The sequence below is a fragment of the Stenella coeruleoalba genome (genome assembly GCF_951394435.1).
Source record: "Stenella coeruleoalba genome assembly, chromosome: 3".
Taxonomy (NCBI): domain Eukaryota; kingdom Metazoa; phylum Chordata; class Mammalia; order Artiodactyla; family Delphinidae; genus Stenella; species Stenella coeruleoalba.
Window position 1 is genome coordinate 104877552 of NC_137148.1, and position 26563 is coordinate 104904114.

Here is a 26563-nt window from a genome sequence, read left to right on the forward strand (position 1 = left end):
GGTCTACATGGGTTTCAGACTCTCTAGAACTGATTTAGGCCTTGTAGAAAACAAGCTGTTGCTTTATTTCGGAGTTGACTGACTTTTGAATGAAGCCTCTAGAATTCTGACAACACGTGTTCTTTCAATCCTGGATGATGATATTGAGGTGACTTTTAGTTTATTCTCCACAGCTTATGTTTTGGCTTTATCATGAACAGAAGCATAAATAAATGTGGACAGATATCTGAAGGCTTTAAAGATGTTCTTAGAATACATTTCTGACACCTTTTTTAAGCACCTAAGAAAATGCTATTCTGAGCCAGAGCACTGAATTTTGTTACCTGGGTTTTATCTATAGCTGTTACCCTAATATCACTCATTAGGAAGTGTGTAATTTAGTTACTCTTGGCCAGATAATTCTTGAAGCAAATGCACACTCTAGTAATCTACTAAGTAGCAGAGTTAAAATGGCCTAATTCCCAAGGATTTTTATCTCTCTGCCCCCTCCTCTCTGGTTATTGTTAGGCCTATATTTGATAATATATGTTAGATCCAGAAAATGATTGCTTTTTTAATGACACCAGTTCCTTGTATTAGTCAGGGTCCAATCAAGAGACAGAAACTGCAATAATTTTTTTGAGTAAACCTTTCATTTTGGAACAATTTTAGAAGAGTTACAAAGAGAGTTGACAGTTTCCATACACTTGCATCCAGTTTTTCCCTTAACATATTAAGTTACCATTAGCTTGGCAAAACTAATTGCCAAAAGAAATTGACATGAATACACTACCAGTTAGTTCCTTACTAGTATATTACTATTAAACAAACTCCAGACTTTATTTGGATTTTATTATTTTTTCCATTAATGTCCTCTTTCTGTTCCAGGATCTAGTCCTGAGCACTGCACTGCATTTCCACATCTGCGCAGTCCCCTCTGGTCTGTGACAATTGCTCAGTCTTCGTTTTTCATAACCTTGACAACCTTGACAAGGACTGGCCAGATATCCCGCAGAATGTCCCCCAGTCTGTGTTTTCCTCCTGACTAGACTAGGGGTCCAGGTTATGAAAATACCACAGAGTTGAAGTGCCTGTCTCATTATATCGTATCAGAGGTATGATGATATTCACATGACAGCACTGATGGTGTCATCACTTGGTTAACCTTCATCATTTGGTGATGTGTAGTGTTTGCCAGGTTTCTCCACATAAAGTTACTATTTTTCCTTTTCCTTTTTCTCTGAGAATACGTCACTAAGTCTAGCCTACCCTCAAGGATGAAGGGTAGAGATTAAGCTCCATGGTTTTGAGGGGGAGAATATATACATATGTTATCTGGACATATTCTATAAGGAAGATTTATTTATTCCCTCCCATTTAATCAATCATTTATTCATATCAGTGTGGACTTATATATATTTACATGAGAAGTCAATATTATATTGTTTATTTTGTTGCTTAAATTGTTCCAGCTTTGGCAACTGGGAGTTCTTTTAGGTGGCTTCTGTGTCCTTTTCATACGCCATTGTCCTTTTGTTTGGTCGTTTTGTTTTGTTTGGTCTTTTGAGCAGTTCCTTACTTTCTGCTACTGTAGGATACTCCAAGCTCACTTTGTGTTTTTCCTGCTTCAGTCCTAGAATGAGCCATTGGAGAATGGTATTTAGAAACCAAGATCTGGGTGCTGGTGTGCTCGCTGCTCCTGGAACGCATAGTAACTTGAGCAGGGAAAGTTTATTAAAAAGAATCATTAGCTATAACACGAATTTGGTGTAGAGATTGGCTAGTAGAAAGTAGATAACACTCAAAAGAATACAGGAATGGCAGAAATAAGGAGCATCCACTACTCCTAGGGCTGAGATAGAATACCCAAAGAGGAAGCCCCACTAACGGTGTGATGCAGACCTTGTTAGAGCACAGCCACAGCTCACTGAATGGCAGAGAGACTGCCATGGTACACCCCTAGTGAAACTTGCTGGAAATCTGCTTTCTGGAACTTGCTAGAAATCTGTTCTATAGGATGCTTGAGAAAGCTGTTCTGGAGAAGTGTCTTACCAGAAGCACTCTGCTACAAAAAAGCCCAAGGGGGAATGCCAGGGCAAGTTGCTGGCTGATGGGTGCTGCTAGCCACAGTGCACTGTAGGAGCTGGATGCTGAAGAAGCTGCCTGTGCTGGAGAAGCCACTCCCACTGTGCTGACAGGGCAGGGGCTGGGTGCTGGAAGAGCCATGGGCACTTCTGGAGTCAGTTGAGCTGGCACACTAGAACCATGATGGGCAACACCTTCCTCCTACAGTGTCTCTCCGGCACCCTGCAGAAAACGCTTAACAGTCAGCCAACTGGCAAAGGAAGAGTACTTAAAGGGCCCACATCCATTTTTGTAGATAAAAATGAAGGATAAATTTAGCCCTGAGAGACAATAAAGTGATAACTGGTCCAGTCCACTCCTTTGTTTACTCAGCTCTTCTGTGCACCTTTCTACACACATTTGAATTCTTGTACATCAACAAAATGACTCTGCCTTTCCATCTAATAAAATACAGCCTGACATCTTACAAGTTAAGATGTTCTCACTCTTTTCCCAAAATTAGGAGATGCAAGTCCCCAAAGTCCTGGTATCCATAGCTGGTTATATTAATTTTTCCTGAAATTCAGATGAAGTACCACAGAATATTTTGCTACCTAGATACTAAAGTTATCTTTCAACAACTTTTATTTTATATAAAATTAAATAAAAATGCAAAGAGCAGAAAAAAAGAAAATAGCTTCTACAAATAAACACATAGATGTAGAAAGCAAAGAGAAATGTTAAAAACTACTACAGGCCTCTTTTCTGTAATTAGTCACATGCTGTACTTGTATGTATGGCCTCCTTCTTCCCCATTTCATATTTCTCCCTCTCAGCCCAAACCTCAGCTACTTAGGGTTCTTCATCTGGAGGAGTGACTCAAACCTCCATTCCTGAAGGATCTGAATTCTCAGTTGTCCTGCCTTTTATTGGTTGTTGACACTTTCCATTAGCCTTTACTACCAGACGTGGAAGTACCAAGAGGTGCCCCAAAGAATCCCTTGGGTTCCAGACGTAGTTCAGCTTTCTCCCGTTATGCAGCAGCAGCCCAGTTTCCCTGGGCTCATCAGGATCAATCATTCCAGGCAGAAGAGTAACTCGTTTTCATAGCTCTCTCTCTGTATATTTTTTCCTTCCCAATATACATGGGAAATTAAGAGTCTGACAGCACCTTCACAAGCACAAATTTAAAAAGCCTTCCCTTGGAGGTTTAGTATGACTGTCTACCTTGTCAGTGGATGGACGGATTCCTATATATGGTATACAGTCAGTGTTCCTGGGTCTCAATGTATTTTCTGTATGAAAAACCAGGTGTGTCAGAGAACTGAACATGGTTTGTTTGCTTGAAGTGAAATCATGATTTATTTGACGACTTGGGCATATTACCTCTTTTTAGGTTTGATTAAATGATTTTTTTTTAAAAAAAGCATGCATGTATTTTACTTCTATTGGCATCCTAAAGAATACCCTAGCCTATGTGACATTATCTTAGCTCTAGTTCTCTCTTTCCTCCTCTTTCCTGTTCTCTCTCTGTTCCTCCTCCATCAATATCTCTTATCTGTTCATCAGTCCTGTATTTCTCTTCCTCCCTTACTGGATGATAACTCCTGGAGGGCAGGGGCTGTGCATTGTTAATGTCTTTGTTAATGCCCGGAGGCCTGTGCATTGTTAATGCCAGGCCTCCACTGTGCCTGACTGTGATTGGAGAGCAGTAAATGCTTGTTTCATTTAATGAGATTGAATGTATGATTCTGAGAAGGTCATTCATGTGTTCATAGTTTGAACTTTCATTGAATACTGTGTGCAAGGAACTGTGCTGGATGCTGCAGATAAAGAAACCAATGAGGAATAGTTGTTGGTTCCCACAGAGCTCGCAGCCTGGAGAAAAGTAGACAGACTTGTAAATGTCTCATCCTGAGAAAGAGAACCGCCTCAGGAGAAGAGGTGGATTGAGGAAGGTAGAAATGGTGGTGGGTAAAGTAGTGAGAGGTTTTCTGGCTGGACTAGAAAGAAGGGCCTAATGTTGTGCTGGGGACAGAAAGCAGACTGCTGTGGGGTGAGGGGTGATGCAAAGATGCTAAAGCATAGACTCCTCTTCCAGAAACTTAACTGGGAAGTCAACAAGGAAGGGTAAAGAGTTAGGGAGTTAGTAAAAGACAAATGCAGGCTCAGGAGAAAGCTTGGTGTTTGTTTGCTTTTTTTTTCTTTTGCGCTACGCGGGCCTCTCACTGTTGTGGCCTCTCCCGTTGTGGAGCACAGGCTCCGGACGTGCAGGCTCAGTGGCCATGGCTCACGGGCCCAGCCGCTCCGTGGCATGTGGGATCTTCCCGGACCGGGGCACGAACCCGTGTCCCCTGCATCGGCAGGTGGACACTCAACCACTGCGCCACCTGGGAAGCCCTGTTTGTTTGCTTTTGATTGTGTTTTAAGGTGAAAGAGGCTGAGAGGATGGTGAAAGAAAAGACAGAGTCTGGAGATTGAATTGAGAGTTCATTTAATCGAGGGAACACAGCTCCTGAGAAGACGGATGGGATCCTGACACTGATGGAAGGATTAGTGTGAAGTACTTCCCATTCCCAACAAAACGAGGGAGGAAAGAGTGGCAGGCAGGATGTCGATAGGTTTCTGGGCTCAGGAGCTCACGGGCAGTGGGGAGGAGCATCTGAGTGAGTTCATATTTGATGACCTTTCTTCTCTTGGTGAACTGGGTAAGAGATAATCTGCTGATATCAAGGGAAGCAGAAGTTGGGTACGTTGATAATGATGATGACAGCAATAGTTCTCCTCTATTGAGAGCTTAGTATGTGCCAAGCATCTTTGTAAGGGCTTTACAGCTTTACAGGAACTAACTCATTTAATGCTCAACAGATGAGATGGTTACAATTCTTGTTTCTATTTTACAGATGCGAAAATAGAGGCACAGAAAAATTAAGTGTCTTGCCTAAGTTTATACTTCTGGTAAATAGTGGAACCAGACTCGCATCTCTTTCACAGCCAGTAATTTAAATGAGGATCTGGTGCCTCCTGGAGCTGGAAAGGAGATTTGGTGAAAGTGATAAGGGTCAGTGAATGAGAGCAGGAGGCAGGACTGATACCACCAGACAAAAGAGCAAGACAAAAGTTCCTGAGAGGTGTCAAGGGCACACTAACATGTCATTTAAAATGACACCAATTTGGTTGAATGCGTTTGTAATTTCCTCATTTGTAACATTAAGAATGTTGGGCAAGATTGTATTTACGATCCCTTTCAAACCTATGATTCTATGTGTGATTTACTCTCATAAATATGTGTCTGCAATCCCCGAGATCTTTCTTTGTTTTGGAAACCCTTTAAACCTTTTGTATGAGTAGCGATAATACATTTGTTCTCTCAACCCATATAATTCTATTTATGATTTTCTAAAGGTCTATAGAGAAATTTATTTCTCCTCTGGCTATGGGGCACATCCAAAAACACATGGAGAGTCCTAAATCAGCCAGCAGCTAGCAAATAGTTTTCAAATGCTTGTTCCCTAGGCTTTTGACATTAGTACCAATTAGAAACAAAAAATGGAAATTAATTTTGGTCTAGAAAATCCAAACTGGAGTTTATTTAGTCACCAATAGCATTTCTGGTTAAATGTACTTGGAAGTAGTGAAAACATGCCTAGGAGGCCAGACTAGCTCAAACATTTTCAGGTACAACATTAAGAGTACTGATAACCTTTTAGATAAAGCAAGCACGCTGTGCTGCTCCGAATAAGTAATAAGAATTTGCCTGCAGGATATTCGAATGGGGGAATCCATTTGAAGGGTATTACAAGCCAGAAGTTGTAGGGCACAAAAAGCTGACTTGTTCACCAGCAAAGTCTGCTGTAAAGGTCTATTGACTGGATACAATAGAGGATCGATGTTGTCTGGGGAGAGAAGTCACTGGAGCCCAGTCCTCAAGGCAAGTCGTTAACATACCCATCACCCTGTCAGAATTACTTTCGAAATCAGGTTGATGGAGCAGCAGAATAAGAGTGGATCATTTGGGTTCACTGGCATGAGGGCTGGACATTGATGACAGGTGGGAAGGACTGAGCTTGGGATGAATGGTTCATCAGAACTGCCCAAAAGCAATTTCATTGATGGACTGCCCGAGTATCTTGATAGAGGTCGCACACAGAAACTGCTGATTTTGCCTTTGTGAAGGAGTCTGAAACCTGGGCTTTTGTTGGTTACTCTCTGGAGGGGCAGACAATCTCTTCCACCTCCACCCACCCAACTCCCTGTTGGAACTGAATGACAGTAGACTTAGTGCCTCTCCATTCTGTGCTGTCTCTTTGCCTCACTTTCCTTGGCTTAAAATAAGCTTCAAAGTATCTGTGTCATATGCTTGTGAGAATTAAATGACACAATGGCATGATAATGGCTCAGTAAATGGTACTTACTTACAATTCCTTGTGTGACAACTGTGCCTTCCACCAGACTTCACATCAGACTGGTCTGTGGACTGGAGAATGGATGGAGGGGCTCTTTGAGGACATCTCGTTTTGCCCAGCAGGCCACACCCTTCTTGAGCAGGAGCCTCTCTTTGTCCAGAGTTGCTTGCCAGGAGGCTCCCCAGACAGAGCCCTGGTGCAGTTTTTTGCATTATCTCCAACCTCTGACCATTAATGTCCTTACCAGATGAATTCACGTCTGGTTCGTATTGCTCGGGGCACGGTGAGAACACTATAGATGTTTATGTTACTAGCGCTAGTTGGTTCACATGCTGTAAAGACAAGGCTGGGCTGTCATTTTATTTAACTCCACTCCACACACATCATTTATTGATATGTTTTCCTTGTTTTTTTTTTTAACTTTGTGTAATCTCCCTCTACATCTGTTTATCAGAAAATCTTGGTTCAACCTGAAAATATAAGATAATCTAACCTTTTCCTACTCTCTACTCCTGCCACTCAAATCCAAGCCACCGTCCTCTCTTAATTGGTGATCACAATAGTCTCCCTACTGTTGCATCCACTTTAGCCCCACTCCAGTCAGTTCTCTGTATTGAGACCAGAGTGATCTTGTAAAACTGCACTTCAGAGCATGCTGCTCCCCTTCCCCAAACTCCCCAGTATTTCCCATTATGGTTAGAATAAACGCCAGAGCCCTGACGTGACCCACCAAGCCCTGTTTGATCTGTCCCTCCCTACCTTCCCGGCCCCTTCTCATCCCACGGCTCGCTCAGGGTACCACACTGCTCGGCCTCTGCCTACCTTTCTTGGAACACAGTAGCTTCATTTCTGCCTCTGCACTTGATATTTCCTCTGCCTAGAATACTCTCCTCCCTGGAACTTTATGTGGCTGGCTTCTAATTTAGGTCAACGAACTTTCAATCTATGTGTCACCACCAGGAGAGGCTTTCCCTGACTACATAAAGAATATTCTCCCATAACTATCTATTACGTCATCTTTTTAACACTTTTTTATGGCACTATTTGAAAATACTTCATTTGTTTTTTTGTTTGTTTGGTTGGTTTTGTTTTTTTGTCTGTATTCCCCTCCAGGATAGAAGGCCCATAGAAACGTGAATTTTGTCTGTTTTATTCACTGCTGCCTAGCTAATTTATTCACCTAATGTCTAGCACAGTGCTGGGCACCCAGTGATTCTCAATAAATATTTGTGGAAGGAAGGAATGAAGGCATAAATGTTCCAGGAGCAGTAATGGATATAAACATGAGATATGAGAGATGAAAGACCCTGCCTCTTCTTTCAAATGCTTTCAGTTTAATAGAGGGATTGGAAGTCCATCTACAAATATATAGGCAAAGCGTCTGGAGAAGTCAAGGAGGACGTGGTCAAAGGTCTTCTAGAGAAAGGGCATGACCTGAAGTCCTTCCTTCAGTGGCCTTAAGGGAGCTCAGGCTCCACTTTGGCTGTGTGCAATGCAGGCTCATTCATCCTTGGTGAATTCCCATAAACTAACAGCTGCAGTGAGATTGTAGAAGCCAGGCAAGATGAACTAGGTGTCAGTTCCATAAACTTTGAAGAAGTTGTGTAGTAAGACAGCTCCTCACCCTCAAAAGAGGAAAGGTTTTACCTTACCTGTAAAATCAGGGAGACTAATACCTGATTTTAGTAAAGCCATGTACATTTCCTCTCATAAGGTTATGCTGTTAATTGGCTAAAATTAAGTGCTCTGGTTTATTATATAGTCCGGTATCTTTCATGACTATATCAAATTTCTTATTGTTTGTGATTGTGTCAAAGAATGTTTTTTAAATACTTGCAAACTTCCTCAGGGCAGATAAGAAAAAAAACTGTTTTTTCCTTCTTTGGTCAAAATATCTTCTAATTCATTGACAACCAAGTTGACTTTAAAAAGTTTGAATATTTGTACATATATGTTAGAGCAAAGTAATCATGTTTGACATGTGTAAATTAATAAAGTGTAGAAAGTAATAAAACAGTAACATTTATACTACTTATAAAGACTGTTTCAATAGGGTAAGTAGTAGAGGTTATAAGTGCCCTGCCTCTGGGCCATAAATGGTGTCTTAAAATTCTGTGAAAACCTAATGGTTTTACTACTCACTACTCTTGCACAAAGTGAGTGGAAGTAACTTCCAGAGAAAGTTTAAATTTTAATGGAATTGATTTGAACTTGATATTAGTATATAGCCGTGAATTTTTGTTCATGTATTAAAGAAAAGCCCCTTTATCCTTACAAATAAAAATAGCCTCATGTTGTAAAATTAGTATTACACAAACCAGATGTATCCATGCTGTAAATTAGTTCTTAGAATAATTAGACTGCATCAAAGTTAGTTCTTTAAGACACCATAAGCAAAGTTAAAAGAGAAAGAAGAGAATGGAGAAAGATTTCTACAATGTATAAAACAAATGATTAGGGCTTCCCTGGTGGCGCAGTGGTTGAGAGTCCGCCTGCCGATGCAGGGGACACGGGTTTGTGCCCCGGTCCGGGAAGATCCCACATGCCGCGGAGCGGCTGGGCCCGTGAGCCATGGCCGCTGAGCCTGCGCGTCCTGAGCCTGTGCTCCGCAACGGGAGAGGCCACAACAGTGAGAGGCCCGCGTACCGCCAAAATAACAAACAAACAAAAACAAATGATTAGTATATAGGATATGTTAAGAACTCCCACAAATCAATAAGGGAAAAAAACCCCTCAACTTTAGATTAGGCAAAGGATACAATAAAGTAGTTCAAGGCAAGGAAACCTGATTGGCTAATAAGCATATGAGAATATTTATCTTTGTAATAACTAAGGAAGTGCATAATGAAGGAACATGATGTCATTTTTCACCATCTGATTGGCAAACGTCTAGAAGTCTGACAATATCAAGTGTTAATGAAGATGTGAAAGGAAGCTTGCACACACTGCTCTCAGGAGGGTAAGTTGGCAGAGTAACTTTGGAGAGCAGTTTGGCTGCCTCTAGAATAATATGTTGATTTGTGTACACCATAGGATTAGGTAATTTTATTTTGACTTCTTTATCATCTGTCTGTATACCTTGGAGAAACCTTTGCATACATGTATAGGGGATATAGTCTTTGCATCTTTGTAACAGTGAAAATTTGGAGACAAGTAAAAATGGCCTTGAATATGAGAAAAGATAGATTTATTGGAGGTTGTTAATACAGTGTAATGCTGTGTAGCCATTCATTCCTATAAATTTCTATGTAGTAATACACTGCATTAAAAGATGTGTCAACATTAGGGGATCTCAATATCGTAATATTGGGTGAAAACAAGATACACAGTGATATAAACATTTTAATAGAAAACTAATAAATTCATAAAAGTTATGCGATATATTATTATTAATATATTAATAATATATTAATTCATGCAATATATAATTTTTGGACACACAAGCAGACTAGAATGATACACATTAAAATCATGACAGCGGGGACTTCCCTGGTGCCACAGTGGTTAAGAATCCGCCTGCCAATGCAGGGGACACGGGTTTGAGCCCTAGTCCGGGAAGATCCCACATGCCGCGGGACAACTAAGCCCGTGTGCCACAACTACTGAGCCTGAGCTCTAGAGCCCGCGAGCCACAACTACTGAAGCTCACGTGCCTAGAGCCAGTGCTCTGCAACAAAGAGAAGCCACTGCAATGAGAAGCCCACACACTACAACAAAGGGTAGCCCCCGCTCACCGCAACTACAGAAAGCCCACGCACAGCAACAAAGACCCAGCACAGCCCAAAATAAATAAATCAAATTTTTTTTTTTTTTTAAATCATGACAGTGGTTCCCATTGAGGAAGGAGTAGGGAAAGAACTGAAAACAAGGTACAAAGGAGATAAAAGGGAATTTAACTGTAATGTGTTATTTCTTGCATTAAATGATGAAGCAAATGTGATGTAATGGTCACAACAGTTAATTCTAGGTTGTGAGAACGTGGGGCTTTGCTATAGTAGTACTTGTCTTCTGTGGTTAAATTTTTTTTTTTTTTACTCAAGAAAACTTAAATTTTTCAGACCATCCTGTTAGCACTGAGGGTTTGAGACCTGACTTTCCTTACTGTTGGGTTTTAAGCAAATCATTTAAGGCTTCCGCCTTTGGGCCTCTCACATCCAGGATGAAGATAATAAGTACTTGCACAGTGGTGGTCCTGAGTATGTATCCTTCAGTGCTCACCTCCAGCCCACCTCTTCTGGAAGCCTTCTCCCCTCCCTGCTCTCCTCTGCCCAGAGGCGCAGTGGGTGTAAGTCCTCTGTGTTTGAGTGTTCTGTGCACTGCAAGACTTAGCACATTCTTTTCTGATGAGTCTCACTGTTGGCCAGTCTCTTCCAGTAGACAAAGAAATCTTAGCTATAGGACAGGTCTTAGGGAGGAGCAATAGTAAGTACTCAACAAACAGAACTTAGTAACCATAGAAGCTGCTTTGTACATTTTTAATGGAAGAATAAATGGGCAAAAGAGCAAAAATATGGCAAGACTTTATAAAGCAGGATATCCCATAATGGCTCCCAAGGTCGTTGTTTTTCTTTTGACTTCAGTGAATAAATGTAATCCCCCCAAATCCCTTACTTAATCCCAGCCTACAATTTATATCCTTGAGATTTCCCTCCACTGTGAATAGAGTCATCAATATGCTCTCGTTGAGAGACATCAACATTCAGATTTAGAAACATTAAAGAATAAACATTTCACACCCTTTTTTCTGGTTCATAATTTGGGATAAGCATGCACTGATGTTATAAAATGACAGTTCATGCTTCGAAAATTCATTTAATAAGCATTTTTTAAAGAAGAAGAATAAAGGTTCTCTCTCTCGGCCACTGAATAATATTAATATAAACGGCACTGGGTGGTTGTCCATAGTGATTGCTGGCACTCTGTCAGCTCTCCAGCCGGCTTTTTGACATGTGAAGGACATGAGGTTTTAGTGCTTTCAGAGGATCTGGAAAATACATTTTTATTGTTCTTCTTCATGGATGGAGAAGCTTTACAAACTTGTTTTATTTTTAAAGCACTTGATGTTTTGAATGAGGATCTTTTCTTCTACATTAACAAAGGGAATGACACACCATAGCCTTGTTAGCCTGAGGCACAAGGAATGAAATCACAGGGAGATAAAAGACCCTGAGGGAACCAAGGCTTGGGAAGAAAGTGTGTATATTTCAGGAAGAATCATGTTTTTCTATCCTTTGAGACAGCAGAAAATTATTTTGGTCTCTTTTGAAACCCACAGCACTCTGTAGAGATATTTTCTTGAAAGTGACTTATTTGTGCTTTGTCTATATATGAGAATATGAAGGGCTGAATTTTCTTTCCTATTAAATTCTCTCATAATCACAGATTTTCCTATATTTAAAGTCAATGGAGAACATCACGGTGAAACTCCATGTAAAAATATATTTTTAAGTCCGTATAGCTGACTGATGTAACCTAATAGATGCTTGACATTTAGATGTTAAGGGCACTTACAGTCTTAGTTACTTTAAACAGCAACCCTGGTGAGGGTAGTTATGTATTATAAACTGATGGCACTTTCCCTATAATAAACACAAGTTCCAAGATTCAACACACTATCCCGTTGTAAGTATCTGTTAGAGATGTATCCACAAAGTTCTTGAAACCCATATAGTTCTACAGTTTTACCTCTTCGATCCCAGAGGTGTTAAACCAAGGTAAAACAAAAACAAAAAAACGGACTATTCAGTTCATCTAAAGGTTTCTTTATACCAAACACAAGCACACAGAATTGGGCCCTTTTGTTTTTCGCTGTAATTCAGAACCAGTTGCTTTAAAAAAAGCATCTTATACTTCAAACTGTGTTTCAAGGCTGTTTCTGTGGTCTTGGTGGGTGTAGATAAGCTGGGGAAAAATCAAGTCCTGGAATTGATGCCTTCTAATATGGCAGGATTCTTTAGATTTTATTTATGACCATCTACTTCTTTATGCTAAGGGGAGGATTATGAAGAAGTTCACATGTTTGTTTCTAAGTTTCTCCTTTTATATTTCTGGGCTCCATGTATGAGCCTACACCTCTGACACGTTAATCGTCAGCAAGTGAGCAATTTCTAAATCCAGTTTTTAATTGACAATTAAGAATAGGATGTAAATTAACGCTGGTTTTCATCCCAGGTCTGAGCTTTTTCCAATTGGCTTTATAAAAATGGATGAAAAGGGTGATACTCCAGGGCTTGTTTTTACTTTATGGAGTTACTGGGCAATTTGTTTTTGGAATTCACATTGTGAGAACCAAGTTGTCCTTTTTGGCATGAATGATTCATGCAAGACAAACAAATAATGAAAACCACCGACAGGCCTGTTATTCCAGCCTCATATACAGCTGGAGGATGTTTTTCTAGGGGTGGGACGCTCCACTGTGCCAACCACCGGAATAAAATTTCTGCTGCTACCAGATCTGTGCTGTGTCACACATAGCAACAAGTACTTTTGATGTAATTAGTACATTTCACCATCCCCATTTTACCAAAAGAAAATTAAGTATAATAAAAGTCAGGGACTTGCTCAAGTTTCCATTCCTATGAAGTTGCAGTGTTCCTGCTAAGGTCCAGGCCTGTCTAATGCTAAGTGATTGTACCCATTTCTTGAGCCAGCTAGTGATTGATGAATTTTCTAACAAGGTGAATTTGATGGTAACCATCACTTCTTTCTCTAAGGGAAAAATGATTTCATCCTTTTTTTTTTTTTTTCTGCTTAGGGAGTCCTTTGGATGAGACAATGTATTCATGTGCCCTTGTTCTTTCCTCTGGAGTATCTGTCCATTTGGCATTTCTCTGTATCTCTAATTGTTCTCCTTTCTTTATTCTTGGTCTACACAAAAACAAGAGATTTACTAAACCATCTCTCATTTGTTCAAAGATTTTTCCTAATGCCTTGTTTTTGTCAATACATGCATGGCTATGGACATGTTGGAACATTTCTTATCAAACCATTCTGATGAACCTGCTACTAACACTTTGAAGCCTGGGAACTCTCATTTTAGGCGAACAAGTATTACTTCTCAAATATCTGTGACACTTTTGTCCTAGAAGGTTCCCCTTTGAAAAACAGGCCAGTAATGAGCACTGATATCAGATCCAGTAATTGATGAGCATTGCTCACTTGGGATGGTCCACAGGGTGTGTGGAAGAGCACAGATATGGAAGCATTGATGGGTTTGGGTTGAACCCTTGCTTTTGCCACCTGAATGCTAAGTGACTGAGCAAATTATCATCTGAGTCCATTTTTCACATGAAATGTTGGAGTAATTATACCCATCTTATCGAGTTATTGTGAGGTTAAAATAAAGTAGCTGCATAATGCTGACACAGGTTCAAAACTCAGTGTATCTTGGAACCTATTCTCTCTCTCCCTGTCCTTTGCGTGGAAAACTGGACTGCTTGAAGTGAATTAGGAGAGGAGGATGTACCTAGCATTGTGATGATGGTTTTGAGGTTTCTCTGCTTGTCCAAGTTAGTTATCCTGCTCTGCATGCACAATCACTTTCATTCACTCACCAAATATATCTTGAGAGCCAGCCATGTGTCAGGTACTATACAGGCCTAGTTTTCAGGTTAGAGTACTCCTTAGCAGGCCAGCTAATAGCATCAGTACTGTTTTCATAGTGAGTTCACTGCCCTTTCTGTTTGCATAGAATCATTTTCAACTTACAGAAGCTCTTGAGATCTTAACCATCTCCTTAATTTTATTTTCTCTTTGAGAAACGCCCTATGTTCTCACTACTGAGATAATTTCCTATTTTCAGTGCCCCTGAATATTGAGTCACTGGCTGACCCCATAGGTTCGCGCAGTGAAAGGTCTTATCGTTGGCTGCTCCGCCTTAATGGATCATATTAGATGAAAAACATAATTGTGGGATATTATGTTTAACCAAAATACGTGATTTCACTACTTCAGGAGCAGAATGGACTTGTGAAAAGTGCTTGGACTTTTGTTTGCAGACAACCTTGGGTTTAAGTACTGACACCACAGTCTGGTGTTTTTGGACATTTTACCTACATGTTTTCATCCTAAATATCCTCCATGTGCTGAAGGTGATAATGACACCCACCTTGTCAGTGCTGTGAGGACTGGAGAGAGGTGTGTAAAGCATGGAGCACGGAACATAGCACAGTATAAATGCTCAGCAGATTGAACTATTTAAAAATGTAAATTTTTGCTTGCTTTTCTCCTCCTGCCAAAAGGATACATTCAACTGCAGAAAATTTAGAAAATCTAGTTAATCTAAATGAATTAAAAAAAAATCACGCACAGTCTTAAGACCCAGAGTTACCCAGTGGTCCCATTGGCCCACAACAGAGTGTTTCAATATCTGTCTGTCTGTCTCTGTGTCTTTCTCATTCTCCCTCTTCTCCTCCCTTCCCCACATATTAGGTTCAACCATATACAGTTGCTGATATTAGACCATTTTTGACCTAAGTTAATGACAATTTCATCTAGTTTATTCTAATCTGTTGCTAAAATTGGATCATGTGCTACATATTTTTAATCTACTTTTTACAGTTACAATATTGTAAACATCTTTCAAGTTCATTAAATATTCTTCTATAATATCACTTTTAATTGATGCATGGTATTCCATTGTATGATTATACCAAAATTTTTTTCACCAGTCCTTTCACCAGTGCTAGAAAATTAGGTTGTTTCTAATTTTTTTGTTTTTATAAACAGTGCTGTTATAAGCATCCTTAAAGCTTGGGCGGGGGTAGAATAGAGTGGTTTAGAATCCAAACTGAAGATGGGAGGTCTGTTCTTCACCCCTCTTTGCCTGTGTAACTTTAAGCACGTCACCTGGATCTCAGTTTCTTCTTCTATAAAATAGGGGTAACTGTAGTCCCTGCTTCATAGGGACACTGTGGTCATTCATCTATTTCAGGTGCTTAGAACAACGTCTGTGGGCACAATGTAAGTATTACTAATTGTCTTTACACACTTATGTTTGTTTCTCTTAGAAAAATCCCCAAAGATGAATTTATGAGTAAAGGGCTTTTGATACACTTTCCCAGTTTAGCTAATCTCTAAACTAGATGTGGTATCTGCTATCCCATAATAGTGCATAAGCATGCTGATTTTCCCAAAAAAGGGAGAGATAATCATCCTCACTGTAAGTATCAGTCTCCTCATTATTATTACACTACTTCATGACTCAGTTGCACAGTTTTTCACAGCTTAATATCTCTGAATAAGAATGCCTCTCACCATCATTGTCAGCCAGGTGACTGCCAGGACATGACTGTATGAAACCTTCTGTTGATAACTGCTAAGATCTAGAAGGGTGTCCGTGTGTCTTAACACCTATGAAATTCAATTTTATTTGAGAGATATGAGACAAGGCAAACATATATAAAAACTGTGATCTAAGTGCAAAGTGAGTGTCATGGAAAATATATATTGCCTTTTTCAGAGAGCATCTCAGATTGGGTTGTAAAATGTGCCTGAAGCACAGAGGTTTTTGAGCTGAGCTTGGCAGGCTGGGGAGGACGGATGGAGGGAGAGGACATGTCTAATATCTCTTCTTCTCTGCTTATTTCTATACTTCTTTTTGTCGTGCACACAGCTAAGAAAGATGACAGTGGCCATGATACAATAGTGTAGAAGCCCAAGAGGGCATTCATGGATGTTTGTCATGTAAAAGGCTTTTGGCCACTGCATGTATCATTTTTCTGAATGTAACACCCCCTGCAACCTCCCTCTCCTTGCAGTGGCCCCTTTTTCCCATGTACAAATCCTCTGCCCTTTACTTAAATATGGCACCCTCTGCCTTTAGGTCTTCGCTTAGACATCATTTTACCAGGGAAGGCTTTCCCGACTCACCAACATTGGTTAAGTGTCATCCCTGTGCTTCCCGTTGTACCCAGTCCATATCCTTACCTCACTACCTGTCACAGGTTATTCTCTTGCCTAGTAACTTGACACCTTGCCATTAAACTATAAGCTTGTAGAAGCATGAGCTTTACTGTTCTTGTTTGAAGTCAAGGCCTGGTACCATGGCTGGCACAAGGCAGGTACTTAAGAGATATCACTTGAGTGAATTTCAGCTCCCAGCCCCTGAACATAACCTGTGGTTACAGATGTCATCGGAAGTTACAGCCATTAGAGCTCCAGGGAGTCCATTGTCTTGAGAGGAGCCAGTGCTCTGCTAAGCTGTCCCGAAGAGCTGTAGCATGGTCTGTATACTCCTGACATTACACAGTAGTTTAAAATCCCTTTTATTTCCAACTTATTATGAGAGCTTCTTAGAGCAAGCTGTCTGTGCTGAGACCCTCGTTAAGCCGTCTCCTGAAACATCTGCATGATTCTGGGCACATGGCATCTGATAGCCCATTTCTAGCTGTTCGCACAATAAGAACTGAAACCAGAAGCTGAAAAGGAGGCATCGCTTCCTTATTAGCATCTGGGTTCTTTTCAATTTAATCTGAAACAAAATTTTGTTCATTTACCTTTTCCTATTAGGTTATTCAAGTTGTTTCCATGTTAACTACATTAAAAAAATTTATTTTATTGAAGTATAGTTGATTTACAATGTTGTGTTAATTTCTGCTGTACAGCACAGTGATTCAGTTATACATATTACATTTTTTAAAAAAGTTGTCTGTGGGAGACAACCCAGTCCCTTTTTCTTGAGGAGTGAAATACTTGCCCCTTGAAATTTGAGTGAGGTGTTAACTAAAAGATGTCAGATGATTTGAGTTCAGACTCTCTCCAAACTGTCTTTCTAAATACAGTACTTGAATTCAGGATAATTGGCCAAGCTTGGCACTAAACATAAGGAACAAATTCTCCCTCTTGTACTAGACAGTCAACATACTCTTGTATTTGTAGTAATCAGGGAAGAAAGCTGGCTTTTGTGCGATAAACTGTGTAACTCACTAGTATACATTTAAAAGTGGGTATGTTGAAGCAGTTAAATATGACAGATGAAGAAAGGAAAGGAAGTCACATTGATGGCTACATTCAAGCCAGGCTTCTGTATCTTACTTGTCCTACTTCCTGTCTATTTGTCTGTAGACTTCTGTATGTGGATTTTCTTCCCAGTAGAGTCCATGTTGGTGCTTAGTATTCACATTGTGAGGCCCATGTATCAGTGGCTTTTTAGAGAAATAAAACCCCAAGGGGAGAAGCTGTCACTTCAAAGCATGCCACAGTGCTTAGACATAGGCAGGAAATTAACCATGTCGGCACGATAATATTTCTTTAAAAGCCTGAAACCCTTTCTTTAATGCTGATAGTTATCAATGTCTGCTATAAACTTGTTTCTACCATGAGGAAATATCTTAAGGGTTTTTTTTGGTTTTGTTTTTATCTAATCCCGAGAAAATAGAACTGGTCTGTGCCTGACTGCTCTGCTGGGAGAGAAGCTGTTGAATGGGATGTACAAATAAATGGGTTATGAAGGAGAGGAAAGACCAGTTCTATCCCCTCAATGCTTAAATTCTTCCTACCACTCTCCTCTTGTTGTAAAATATATTCTATAAAACATATGTGCTCCAGCCCCCTCTTACCCCAATATCACAGTGAGGGAAAAGAACTCTAAGTCATCGTGATGTTTTTTTTTAATGCTTTTGACATGATCTTGATATCCTTATCAAGGTAATTTTATTACCTACATTGTTGTTCTGCGTCAATCAATTAATCCCCCATTATACATAAGGAATAATGGATCTTTAATTTAGCACCTGAGGCTCCCGGAAGTTGAGAGGGATGTGGACATTCTGGAGAGGATTCAGCAAAGAAAATGAGTGAAATTGAGTAAACTTTTAAAAACTACATAGAAGTATTGAGGTTGTAGTATTTAGTATAACAAAGAGCAGTGTCAAGGATGTATTCATGTTTAAGGAATAAAATCATTTACAATATAGGGAACAGTGATGTACAGGATTGACTATGCTGTTAAGAGGAGGGGGGGATCAAGTTATAGGATAATGGATTTGGATTACATGGAATGAAGATTTTCCGTACTCTTAGGATTGATGAACCAGGGAACAAGTTACAAAGGACTATGTAATTTACCTTGGGGGACCTTCAAAACAGGACAGATTCTTCTCCAACTGGGATAGCTGAGAGGTCTTAAAGGAACATACCATGTAATTTTTTTTTTTTTAAGAATAAATCTTAGATTGAAAGAATTAAAATTGAAAAAAACCCACAACTTTGGCCATATCCATAGGCAATAAAAGATGCTACTCATATGAATAACAATTAGGCTGAAATATCGTCTTGGAACTACCACTTAATCTTATTTTGTGAAAGAATATTGTGAGTTCTTCAGTAATTGCTTTCTTGATCTGCTTTAGGTTCGATAATTCTCTTCCACTGCTTTTAATTGTGTGAAAGTATGTTTATTAAAGTACTAATGAGACCAAAGCCATACTGATTAAAAACAGAATTATTCATTTAAACCTTTTGAAATTATGAAATGAAAGGTAGGTTCTAATAATGTAAGATAAATCCTGCATGTCTAATAGTCTAATAAGTTGTTTGCTGTGTGCCTAGTTTTGTTTTTTTCAATAGTTTATTCCAGATCTGTTGACGTTACAAAAGTTTTATGAAATGAAACTTTCTTTTTATCATAAAAGCAATTTATCCTAGGAGCTCTAGGCAGGGTGCTTCCTCCCTAGTGACTTTTATAGCGTCTAATTAATAAATGCACCGCTGCCTAGGAAATGCATATTGAGAGTAGGCTTTGCTTATTGTCACCCTTCATAAATTTTAGAATGTTTGCAATTGAGGTTTTTTCCTTCTCTGCTCTCTTTTTCCTGCTCATTGACTTGAATCATGGCCATTCTTCCTTTCCTTTGGAACTGCATTTTAAAATCTGACTTTTAGCCCAGGACCAGATGGCTTCACAGGTGAATTCTATCAAACATTTAGAGAAGAGCTAATACCTATCCTTCTCAAATTCTTCCAAAATATAACAGAGGGAAGAACACTCCCAAACTCATTCTACGAGGCCACCATCACCCTGATACCAAAACCAGACAAAGATGTCAAAAAGAAAGAAAACTACAGTCCAATATCACTGATGAACATAGATGCAAAAATCCTCAACAAAACAGTAGCAAACAGAATCCAACAACACATTAAAAGGATCATACACCATGATCAAGTGGGGTTTATCCTAGGAACGCAAGGATTCTTCAATATATGTAAATCAATCAATGTGACACACCATATTAACAAATCGAAGAACAAAAACCATATGGTCATCTCAATAGATGCAGAAAAAGCTTTAGACAAAATTCAACACCAATTTATGATAAAAACCCTCCCAAAAGTAGGCATAGAGGGAACTTACCTCAACATAATAAAGGCCATATATGACAAACCCACAGCCAACATCGTTCTCAATGGTGAAAAACTGAAACCATTTCCTCTAAGATCAGGAGCAAGACAAGGTTGTCCACTCTCACCACTATTATTCAACATAGTTTTGGAAGTTTTAGCCACAGCAATTAGAGAAGAAGAAGAAATAAAAGGAATCCAAATCGGAAAAGAAGAAGTAAAGCTGTCACTCTTTGCAGATGATATGATACTATACATACAGAATCCTAAAGATGCTAACAGAAAACTACTAGAGCTAATCAAGGAATTTGGTAAAGTAGCAGGATACAAAATTAATGCACAGAAATCTCCTGCATTCCTATACACTAATGATGAAAAATGTGAAAGAGAACTTAAGGGAACACTCCCATTTACCATTGCAACAAAAAGAATAAAATACCTACGAATAAACCTACCTAAGGAGACAAAATACCTGAATGCAGAAAACTATAAGACACTGATGTAAGAAATTAAAGACGATACAAACAGGTGGAGAGATATACCATGTTCTTGGATTGGAAGAATCAACATTGTGAAAATGACTATACTACCGAAAGCAATCTACAAATTCAATGCAATCCCTATGAAACTACCACTGGCATTTTTCATAGAACTAGAACAAAAAATTTCACAATTTGTATGGAAACACAAAAGATCCTGAATAGCCAAAGCAATCTTGAGAAAGAAAAATGGAGCCGGAGGAATCAGGCTCCTGGACTTCACACTATACTACAAAACTATCAAAACAGTATGGTACTGGCACAAAAACAGAAATATAGATCAATGGAATAGGATTGAAAGCCCAGAGATAAACCAATGCACCTATGGACACCTTATTTTTGATAAAGGAGGCAAGAATATACAATGGAGAAAAGACAGCCTCTTCAATAAGTGGTGTTGGGAAAACTGGGTGGCCACATGTAAAAGGATGAAATTAGAACACTCCCTAACACCATACACAAAAATAAACTCAAAATGGATTAAAGGCCTAAATGTAAGGCCAGACACTCTAAAACTCTGAGAGGGAGACATAGGCAGAACATTCTATGACATAAATCACAGCAAGATCCTTTTAGACCCACCTCCTAGAGAAATGGAAATAAAAACAAACAAATGGGACCTAATGAAACTTAAAAGCTTTGCACAGCAAAGGAAACCATAAACAAGACAAAAAGACAACCCTCAGAATGGGAGAAAATATTTGCAAATGAAGCAGCTGACAAAGGATTAATCTCCAAAATTTACAAGCAGCTCATGCAGCTCAATAACAAAAAAACAAACAACCCAATCCAAACACGGGCAGAAGACCTAAATACACATTTCTCCAAAGAAGTTATACAGATTGCCAACAAACACATGAAAGGATGCTCAACATCACTAATTATTAGAGAAGCGCAGATCAAAACTACAATGAGATATCACCTCACACCAGTCAGAATGGCCATCATCAAAAAACTCTACAAACATTAAATGCTGGAGAGGGTGTGGAGAAAAGGGAACCCTCTTGCACTGTTGGTGGGAATGTAAATTGATACAGCCACTATGGAGAACAGTATGGAGGTTCCTTAAATAACTAAAAAAAGAACTACCATATGACCCAGCAATCCCACTACTGGGCATATACCCTCAGGAAACCATAATTCAGAGTCATGTACCACAATGTTCATTGCAGCTCTATTTACAATAGCCAGGGCATGGAAGCAACCTAAGTGTCCATCAACAGATGAATGGATAAAGAAGATGTGGCACATATATACAATGGAATATTACTCAGCCATAAAAGAAACAAAATTGAGTTATTTGTAGTGAGGTGGATGGACCTAGAGTCCGTCATACAGAGTGAAGTAAGTCAGAAAGAGAAAAACAAATACCATATGCTAACACATATATATGGAATCTAAAAAAAAATATGGTTCTGAAGAACCTGGGGCAGGACAGGAATAAAGACACAGACATAGAGAATGGACTTGAGGACACGGGGAGGGGGAAGGGTAAGCTGGGACGAAGTGAGAGAGTGGCATGGACATATATACACTACCAAATGTAAAATAGATAGCTAGTGGGAAGCAGCTGCATAACACAGGGAGATCAGCTCTGTGCTTTGTGAGCACCTAGAGGGGTGGGATAGGGAGGGTGGGAGGGAGATGCAAGAGGGAGGAGATATGGGGATATATGTATATGCATAGCTGATTCACTTTGTTATAAAGCAGAAACTAACACACCATTGTAAAGCAATTATACTCCAATAAAGCTGTTAAAAACAAAATATGTCTTTTAAATGCTTTTTCTGCCTTTGTATTACCTGGTTTCATGTACCTCTTATCTTTTTATTTGCTGTCCATATCAGTTTCAGGTTTGTTGTATTTTAAAGTCAGTGACGTTAAACATTTAGTCAATTTTTTCCCTACCTTTTCTGGTTACCTCCCAATCACATGTATTTTGATTGATTACTTTGAAAGCACAGCAGCAGTTTCCTTTTCGAGAGCTCGGCGCGTACCTGTAGCAAGGCCAGCCCACTCCTCAGTGGACTGCCTGTGGGTCGCCTCTTTGTCCCTCTCATCATTGCCTGAGGCAAGGCCCCCTCACTGATCCCCTGAGTACTATGCTTCTTGTCAGCTGCTTCCTGCCCTCCTCATGCTGTAGCCAGCTGATCTTACTAGAAGGCAAATCTCCATTGTCCCTCAGCGCTTAAAATCCTTTACTACCAATCCCTTGTCCACCAGATGCAATCCAAACTTCTTGGTGTGCATAAAAACCCCTGCATAAGCTGACCATTCCCATCTGCCTAGCCAGCCTCCTCTCTCCCTACAACTGCTCACACCCTCCCCTAGCCAACGACTCTGGCCACATCAAACGCAACATTCCAGGTGCAGGGAATAGGCTGAGCACAGGCATGGAGTTGAACAGTATAGCAATGCTTTAGCAGCGGAGTGATAGGAAGTGGTCCACTGCGGAGCACCAGTGAAATATTGCCATGGATGTGTGCCTGAGCCCTGCTGCTCTGTTGAGGAATGGTGATGAAGGGATCATCAATCCACTCTCTCCAAAGGGAGAGGAAAGCTGCTTCTAAAGGGCTTGCCATTACCCACACCTGTACTCTGATGCCCTCCACTGTTTCTTTCCCCAACCTCAGCCTGCGATGGTGATCACTGGGGGCCTCACTGCAGCAGCCGGTGCCAGTGCAAAAACGGGGCTCTGTGCAACCCCATCACGGGGGCTTGCCACTGCGCTGCGGGCTTCCGGGGCTGGCGCTGCGAGGAGCGCTGTGAGCAGGGCACGTATGGTAACGACTGTCACCAGAGATGCCAGTGCCAGAACGGAGCTACCTGCGATCACGTCACGGGGGAGTGCCGCTGCCCACCCGGCTACACTGGAGCCTTGTAAGTGACTTGCTGCTGAGCAGCATAGCAGAGCCCACCCACCCTCTCTGTTCATGCTGCTGGTATATTCCTGTGCTTCTGTTTCTATTGCTGCCTGAAGAGTTACTGAGGGAATAGGACCCCAGGCCCAGATGCTGTTTGCTGTAGAGCATCAGAGCCCAGCCAGAGCCTCAGAGCCAGCTTCCATGCCTTCTTTTGGCAGAGCAGAGGCAGAGAGGGCCAGGATGCTGTGCTGAATGGCAGTATTGGGGGTTGTTGGGGCAGATTTGGGTTCCACTTTGATACTCCCTCAATTGCATTCATTACACGGCCGGCTGTTAATGATCCACGTTGTTCTGCTCTGTTAATTAGCTGGATAAAGCGGGGTGGGTTCAGTGCCTTAGAGAAGAAGGAAGGTGAAAGATGTCAGAAATAGTCCATGATGAAAGGTTAGCTGGGTTATTTAATGCCCATAGATATGTATGTTGCTTTGTGAATTCGAAAGTACATATATCACCTCTGTGCAGGATATGTGCACACAGATAGTTTAATTCTTTCTGGGGAACACTAAAGCAGTTACTTAATCTCTACTGCTTTATTTTGTGGGAAAGGCATTCTGCGGTTTGCTTGTATTAGCAAACAGACTAAGAGGCAGAATTTGCCAGAAAAAAAGTAGGAGATAAAACAATTTTCTTCCCTTAATGAGAAAATTACACTTGTAAGTCACAGAATTAGAACTTGAAAAAAATGTGGCTGACTCGGTAAATACTTCCTGCTGACAGTGTTAGGGCTATACGAGTAGGGCTAAGGAAAGAATTGCATTAGCCAAGAAAGCCCTGATTTTCAGAAGCATGGATGATCATCTCAGACTATTTAATTGTTAATATTGCTTTTATGGGTTTTTATCAAGGCCACAGTTGCATAGGGCTTTGGGAAACTTGCAGCAATTTTACAGGAGAGTAAAAAAGACAATTAAAGCCTTAGGGAAGAAGGTGTATTCATACAATATGGGGTGGGGGCTTGTCATTCTGAAGAAGAGAACGCTGAAAATTGGTTATGAAGATTTTGTACACTAATGGGGTGATGTGTAGACGTTTCAGTCTCCTTTGAGGTTAGCACAAACACACCAAATAGACTTCCAGTGTAACCCATTAGCTTTATAAAAGTTACATGGAAAGTACCTGTCACCAGGGAGCGTGTGGCCCACGAGAGTCATCCTTGGTGCTCTCTGATAGGACAGATTCTCCTCAAATTGAAATGGTTTCATTAGAAAATATCCCAAAACATGGGAATTCCTTGGTGGTCCAGTGGTTAGGACTCCATGCTCTTACTGCCGAGGGCCCGTGTTCAATCCCTGGTCAGGGAACTAAGATCCCACAAGCCTAGCATCATCCCCCACCCCCCCAATCAAAAAAGCTAATCACTCAGAAGATATCCCCAAACAAAGGGAAGGACTAGGTGACCCCTCAAAGACCCTTCCAGCCAATATGATTGATGCCCTTGATGTTAATGAAACGAACAATACTGGACAGAGAAATCTGGTCTATTTTAGGGCTGTGGGTGCTGCTGTGTCTGTGAACCTAAGGGTTGTGTGGTTGGGTAAATCATGGTGTCCTTTGTCACATGTTAATCCCTCAGCTGTGAGGATCTTTGTCCCCCTGGCAAGCACGGGCCACAGTGTGAGCAGAGATGCCCCTGCCAAAATGGAGGTGTATGTCATCACGTCACTGGAGAATGCTCGTGTCCTTCTGGCTGGCTGGTAAGCTCACTTCCACCCTTCCAAAGCACCCTGTTCCAGGATACTCAAGTGAAAACGCATGTGGAGGACTTTGATACAAAAGAAAGTTACATTGATGGTTAAAGATTCCAAAATTGGAAATACCTGATCATTTCAAAGCTGGAATTTTTCAGTCCAGAGAAGGCAGAAGGTGATTAAATCCTGAACTTGAAGTGTATTAAGGGTCCTCATGGAAAAGATAGTAGGCCATGTGTTCTGCATTTCCCCTCAGGATATAAAAGGGAAATATCTTGCCTTACACATGACAGCAAGAGCTGTCAAACCCTGCAACTATTTAAATAAGCATTTTCATAATTATGCTCTGTGGATCATTATTATTCTTGGGAACATTATTCTCAACAGGTTAAGTGTTATGTGAAAAAGTTATTCAGTCTTATGAATCTCGAGACACATTGAGGAAAGCTGGGTTTTCCAAGTATTGCAGAACTTCTCAGAGGTTATAGTATGATACTTTAGGAGGAAGCTATATCTCACCACACTTCCCAGACTTTGACTGTGATACTCTGTCTTTTTTTAATAATTAATTTATTTTTATTATTTATTCATTTACTCTTTTTGGCTGCGTTGGGTCTTTGTTGCTGTGTGCAGGCTTTCGCTAGTTGCGGTGAGCGGGGGCTACTCTTCATTGTGGTGCGTGGCCTTCTCATTACCCTTTATGTAGTGTCTCACAGGCTTAATGTTATGTGGAATAAAAAATGTCAAAGCTGGTTTACTAAGTAGATTACTCTGAAATCAGGAAATAACATTGGTTCGTATTTCTCTAAATTGGTTTGTGTATAAGTCTGCTTGAAGGCAGAAGAGTGAATGACCAATGTCTGTTTCCTTCGTTAACATACAGAAAATAAAAGAACAATTTACTTGATGATTACCTTCCATCTCCATGAACTGTAGTGAAGTTGTTCTTGCAGGGGTTCAAGTGACTTAATTGCCAAATCCAGTAGCAACTCCTCTCTTCTCATTCCACTTCACTTCTCCAAAGCTTTTGACTCTGTTGCTCATCCACCTCCCTTTCCTAATCTCTTTTCCCTCCAGTTTTTGATAATCCTCTGTCCTACCTCTCTTACTAAAAATCTCTTTTCCTAATCCCCCTTCTTTTACATACTGCTTTCTTACAGTATTTCCTTGGTTCCAGTCTTACCTTTCTCTTTTGTCACTATAAATCTTTTCTGGAAAGCTCATTAGGATCCATGGCTTTAACAACCATCTGCTGATTTTCCCAAACCTTGACTTTCCCTCACTTGACCACAGATGTGTATTTGATGTGTCTGCCTTAGGAGCCAGACATGGGATGGGACTGGTTTGGGATTGCCCTTGTTGTAGGCATGGAGCAAAGGAGACCTGGAGTCCACTTCCTGGTGAGAATCACAGGAAGTAAGGTTGAGTTCAAGATGTTAAGACCACTGGGACAAGTGGAAAAGAAATATCAGAACCAAGGCAAGAGCTGGAAATGGTAAGTGGGCAAGACAAGGAAGCAGAGCCTGGGGAAACTCTATGAAGCAATGGAGTCAGTGCAAGGGGGCCTTTTATTGATGCCTCATGGTGAGGTGAACAGGGGAGCTATTGAAGTACTGCTGAGCTGG

The 26563-nt window shown here is 40.4% G+C and overlaps 1 protein-coding gene across 6 annotated transcripts in view; it reads left to right on the forward strand.

Annotated features, from left to right (window-relative positions):
- Positions 1-26563, forward strand: part of MEGF10 (multiple EGF like domains 10) — a gene marked incomplete at its 5' end in the record, with an annotated part of 363778 nt that overhangs the window by 280357 nt on the left and 56858 nt on the right. For 5 of the 6 annotated variants that reach the window (XM_079916644.1, XM_079916645.1, XM_079916646.1 and 2 more), the window contains 2 exons: positions 22960-23206; positions 24824-24944. The exons of the other annotated variant lie outside the window; for it this stretch is intronic. In XM_079916644.1, coding sequence (XP_079772770.1) covers positions 22960-23206; positions 24824-24944 — 368 coding nt within the window. The remainder of the gene's footprint in view (positions 1-22959; positions 23207-24823; positions 24945-26563) is intronic. 6 annotated transcript variants of the gene reach the window in all.